Genomic DNA, 5,329 nt, shown 5'->3' on the forward strand with positions numbered 1-5,329 from the left:
TTTCTCTCTCTCTCTCTCTCTCTCTCTCTCTCTCTTTCTCTGTCATCGTCTCTTAGGTATCTGGATGGTAACCACTTCACTCAGGTTCCTGTGGAGCTCTCCAATTATAAACACTTAACACTCATGTAAGTCTCACCCACATCAGCCTCAGCAGACAACAGTGTATTGGCGTGTGTCCCCTGCACTCTGCTTTTAAAGACCAAAACTAACTGACTGTACCAGAGCTCTGTGTTGTATCACTTTGATGTGACCTGGTTTGGTCCTGATGTGGGCTTTACAACCTGACCACAGTAGAGTAGACTGAGTATGTACTGCATATAGTTTGTGTGTGTACGCATGTGTTGACAGTGCTGCCTGTGTGTGTTTTATGTATCTGTTATTGTTTCCTTTTCAGTGATTTGAGTAACAACCAGATCAGCACGTTGTCCAACCACAGCCTCAGTAACATGTCCGAGCTGCTTACCCTGTGAGTCTGGCTTTACATCAGTCCCTTTGCAATGTGTGTGTGCGTGTGTGTGTGTACGTGCGTATGCGTGCGTGCGTGCGTGCGTGTGTGTGTGTGTGTGTGTGTGTGTGTGTGTGCTTGTGTGCGTGCGTGCGTTCATGGGTTTGTGCGTGCATGCGTGTTTGCTCTACTGCTTTGCTCAGTAAACAGGATTGTGCTCTGAAATGTCTTTCTGCATTTGAAGCTAGCTTGAAAAAAAGTATGCATTTGTGTCCTTGCCAACAAGTGTATTCTGTGTGTAAAGAATCCTGAGCTACAACCGCCTGCGGTGCATACCAGTGAGGGCGTTCGATGGACTCAAGTCTCTCCGTTTGCTGTGAGTACCTGTCACGACACATGCAAGGTGGTAAACAGTGTAAAAAAGTCCCACTGGTGCTAAAGAAGCGATGCAGACTTTAAGTCTAAGTGCTCATATTATGCAAATTTTCAGGTTCATAATTGTATTAAGAGGTTAAATCAGAATAGGTTTACATGGTTTAATTTTTAAAAAACAGTATATTTTTGTTTTACTACACATTGCTGCAGCTCTTCTTTTCATCCTGTGTGTAGAGCTCTCTGTTTTAGCTACATAGTGAGGCATCTCACTTCTGTTCCATCTTTGTTGGGAATCACACATGCGCAGTACCTAGGTCAGCACTATAAGCCAATCAAAGCAGAGTATGAGGGCGTGCCACGCTAGCAGCATGGCGAGCATTAAAATGTGTGTTACAAAGTGACGCACGTTTGTCACAGATGTTAAAGGTTGGACTACAATAGAGCTGTTTGGAGCAAGTTGTGAACAGTGTTTTCTGTTGGAGATGGTGAGTCTCTTTAGGTTAGGGTTAGGGTGAGGACTTTGGGCTTTTTCGCTTTGTAAGCCTATAACATGCACAAAAAGATAGATAACACATTAAAGGAAAAGGAAAAGCCAAAAAGCATAATATGAGCACTTTAACATCCAGACTCTTTTTAACATTTCTGTGCCCTTTTTTCTCTTTCTTCCTTTTTTTCTCGGCCTTTCTTAGGTCTCTCCATGGTAATGACATATCACTAATTCCAGAAGGAGCCTTTAAAGACCTGTCATCGCTCTCCCACCTGTGAGTAACATAAAAACACACACACACACACACACACACACACACACACATTTCTGTTAACATCTTTATCTACAGGATTAAAGTGTCTATCTTTAACCTTATAGAATTGCAAAATAAGGAAAACACATTATTATGACAAAGGGCCCTTTCCTGTTGCTCAAAAGAAAAGTGTCTGTTGAGTGAGGCTTCTCTGTGAATGTACCCAAACAGAAAACCCATATACAACTATCTCCTTTCCCATTTTCTGCTCTGTTTTCTATACTATTCTATATTTACTATTGAAGGGTGGTGTATATATCATGGGATTCTAAAGAGCTTTCCTTCTTTGAGCAATGCTCCTTTCTTGTAGCTACAATGGCAAAACTGAATATATATTTACCTCCCTTGCTAAAAAATGGTTTTCTTGGCAATCTGCTAAATGTATTTACTGCAAAAACGTCCGAGAGCACTCCTGTGCAGAAATTCAATGCACTGTGTAACCAATACCAGAAAAAGTAACGTTGCAGACTAAAGAACTATTACTTTTCTCTCTCTTCAGTTTACCAACATTTTTGTAGCATGGTCTCTCAAAACTAAACACTGTATAGAGAGAGTACAGGGGATATATTGGCTGTACACAAGTGAAGCATGATACTAATAACCTGCTGGTGGGAATGCCCCTGGGGCACTCATGAGGATCTGCACCATGGATAGCAAATGTGACAGGCTGCTGTTTTTTCGAGATATACAACATTGCAGACCAAAAGTCTAGTATTATCTCTACCCACAACAAAACTACAAGCCTGGGAATGACTCTAACTTCTTTGTTAAACACTATAACAGGTCAGTCAGATTGGGCTTTTTCTAAGCTCTCAAATAATCCAATGTATGTGATTATATAGGATTGGTCCCTGGTCAGATAGTAGCCAAGTAACTGATGAATGTCATGAAATTCATTGCGGAGCATGAATAAAGCAGATAATGCTAATGAGTTTATTCAAGCATGACTTCAGTGCTCTGTCTGTTTTAATGCAGTGCTCGTTAAAATTACCTTAAAAAATTACCTTAGACTGTTTATTGAGCTGTAGAACATCAGGAAACACTTTATGTGCCGTTTATGAGAAGTGTTTTAGGTTTGAGAAATAGGACTGCCAACGCTGCTACCAGCATGAGATAGATGCTCCAAAACATCTCCACTACAGTCTCTGTTATGTATGGAAGAAATATACAATGGTTCACAATTAATTTGACTGTGATATACAACTCAGTCTGTAAATATCTAGACAGTGATACATTTCCACGTCAGATCTGAAATGAAGAGTTGAGTTTTTCTTTTGTTATTAGTACTGAACATTGTTCTCATTCTCCTTTCTCTTTCTGGCTGGCAGGGCTCTGGGTGCCAACCCTCTGTATTGTGACTGCCACATGCAATGGTTGTCAGACTGGGTGAAGAGCGGCTACAAGGAGCCTGGCATCGCCCGCTGTGCCGGGCCCGGTGACATGACAGACAAACTGCTGCTCACCACGCCTTCCAAGAAGTTTACCTGCACAGGTAAACACACACTGTAACAGGAATACATGCTCATTCCAGCAGATATAGAGTACATCAATTCACACTTGTATTATTATTGTATTTATATCATTATATCTTATTTAAGTGTCCAAAAACTAAAGCATACACACTTTGTAGACAAGCAGACCATTATTATGCAGTGTCATCAAATACACACACTTGATGAGGACTCCTAGAGGAGACTGCAAGTTGCCATTTACAATTTGTACACTGGGAAGTAATGACTTGTTGATTTTTAAATATATATATAATAACTATAAAACCAACACATTTGCTGTGACTACAAAATGCTACTGACTGTTAACCTTTAAACCTTAATATATCACATTGACTATGAATACATGACTGAAACCTATTTTTAACCTAATCTAACTGACGCACTGTAGAAGTCCCGGGGCCTTGTGGTTTTCTGGTGCCAGGTAAAGTAGCCAATCTTATCCCAGTACTTCCTCCTTAGTCTCTCCTTCCCAAGCCCCTCAAGACAGTTTTCCTTGTGCTTTGAGCCCCCATTGAACTTAACCGATCTGCTTCCCATTCAGCCCTCATGTTCTGACCAGTTTTGTGTGTTCCAACTGTTAGAGCTTAATGTTCTGTCATGACATTTAGGATTATGCGTGTCCCCTGTACATGTCATGGCCCTGCAAAGAAAATGTTCTCATTCATACCTCAGTAGCATGTCTGTAACTCTTGCTTATTACTTCTATACAATTTTTAATTATTTTATTTATTATTCTACATTTTTATAGTTTTAAGTGCTTACCTTATATTAAAGTATAGGTAAGGTTGTTGTTTTTCATTTTTGCATACAAAATTTAAAACAAAAAGTTGCCTCGAGTTTATGCAAGGTTTATGCAGGTCCCTGATCATGTACAGCTGTCTGAGTGTATGTCAACCTATGTATTCTGACTGGTCTTACGCCCATAAATGTAGAACATTATATTAAGCAAATCGTCTCTCTGGTGTGTGTTTGCACCACACAGGTCCAGTTGACATGAGTGTCCAGGCTAAGTGTGAGCCATGTCTGTCCAACCCTTGCAAGAACGATGGCACCTGCTCTAATGACCCAGTGCACTACTACCGCTGCACCTGTCCCTATGGATTTAAGGTACACATACTGCGGGAGGTTAAAAGCATTGTGTTCACTTGCTCAAGAGTCTCTCCTAATCATAAGGAGATAAGATAATCCTATCGCTAAGAAAAAAATGCAAATACTTCAAGTATAAGAAGATTTTGTTCTTTGGAAGCACTAAATGTATGTGTGGGTTTGTGTTTGTATGTAGGGACAGAACTGTGAGGAGCCCATTCATGCCTGTATCAGTAACCCGTGCCAGAATGGCGGCACTTGCCACCTGAAGGAAGGAGAAGGAAGCAATTTTTGGTGAGAGACTATTAAAAGAAATGTGGTTTCTAAAGTCTGAAAAAATAACCCTGATATGATATTGATAATATGATTAAACCATAAAAAAATATTATATAAAATAATATTATTACTATAAATACTATTGTAATCTTTATCTTAACTTTATTTATATAGCACCTTTCAAAACACAGTTACAAAGTCCTTTACAATAAAAACAGAACCCATTTCAAACACAAAGAGTATAAAATGAACTAAAAGCCTAAAATACATGAATGGGAAAATTAATATAATTAAAAACAAAAGACAAAAGACAAGCATTTACCATGTGAGGAGGGTCTTATAAAAGACACTATTGAGTTGTATTATGGGAATCCTAGGATCCACCATTATTGTAGCTTTGCCCATTGTTAAGGACCAAGAGTCAAAGAATCTCGGGCTCTGTTGCATTGGATTTTACCTTTTTTTCTCAAATCTGTCTCTTGTGATATCTCCAACTTAATGGAAGAACTCAGGAGCAGCTGGACTCTGACGGTTTGGGAGACTTTGATGATCTACACAGAAGCATTTAATGAATTATTAGTACAGTGTAACCACAATTTGTCTTTCTAAAAGTGTATGCAAACTCATGCTGGACAAGATTTAGAGATTACCGAACAAACCCCTTCTTCACTCATCTGTGCATGTCGGAAGATGCTATTGAATAATTTACTTTAATAACTGTTTTTACCTACGTAACAAGTCACGTAGTGTTTTGATGTGAGCAATATTACTGCAATTTCTGTGTGTATGAATGCTAGGGGTGTGTGTGTGTGTGTGTGTGTGTGTGTGTGTGTGTG

The 5,329-nt window shown here is 39.4% G+C and overlaps 1 protein-coding gene across 10 annotated transcripts in view; it reads left to right on the forward strand.

Moving 5' to 3' along the window:
- The window catches only part of slit2 (slit homolog 2 (Drosophila)), a 97,199-nt gene that overhangs the window by 82,371 nt on the left and 9,499 nt on the right, over positions 1–5,329 (forward strand). For 6 of the 10 annotated variants that reach the window (XM_032533861.1, XM_032533796.1, XM_032533818.1 and 3 more), the window contains 8 exons: positions 57–125; positions 395–466; positions 750–821; positions 1,510–1,581; positions 2,949–3,112; positions 3,520–3,552; positions 4,114–4,238; positions 4,414–4,511. In XM_032533861.1, the coding sequence (XP_032389752.1) occupies positions 57–125; positions 395–466; positions 750–821; positions 1,510–1,581; positions 2,949–3,112; positions 3,520–3,552; positions 4,114–4,238; positions 4,414–4,511 (705 nt within the window). The remainder of the gene's footprint in view (positions 1–56; positions 126–394; positions 467–749; positions 822–1,509; positions 1,582–2,948; positions 3,113–3,519; positions 3,553–4,113; positions 4,239–4,413; positions 4,512–5,329) is intronic. The other 4 variants (XM_032533825.1, XM_032533841.1, XM_032533845.1 and 1 more) reach the window with 1 other exon arrangement.

Source organism: Etheostoma spectabile, chromosome 2, assembly GCF_008692095.1.
Source record: "Etheostoma spectabile isolate EspeVRDwgs_2016 chromosome 2, UIUC_Espe_1.0, whole genome shotgun sequence".
Taxonomy (NCBI): Eukaryota; Metazoa; Chordata; class Actinopteri; order Perciformes; family Percidae; genus Etheostoma; species Etheostoma spectabile.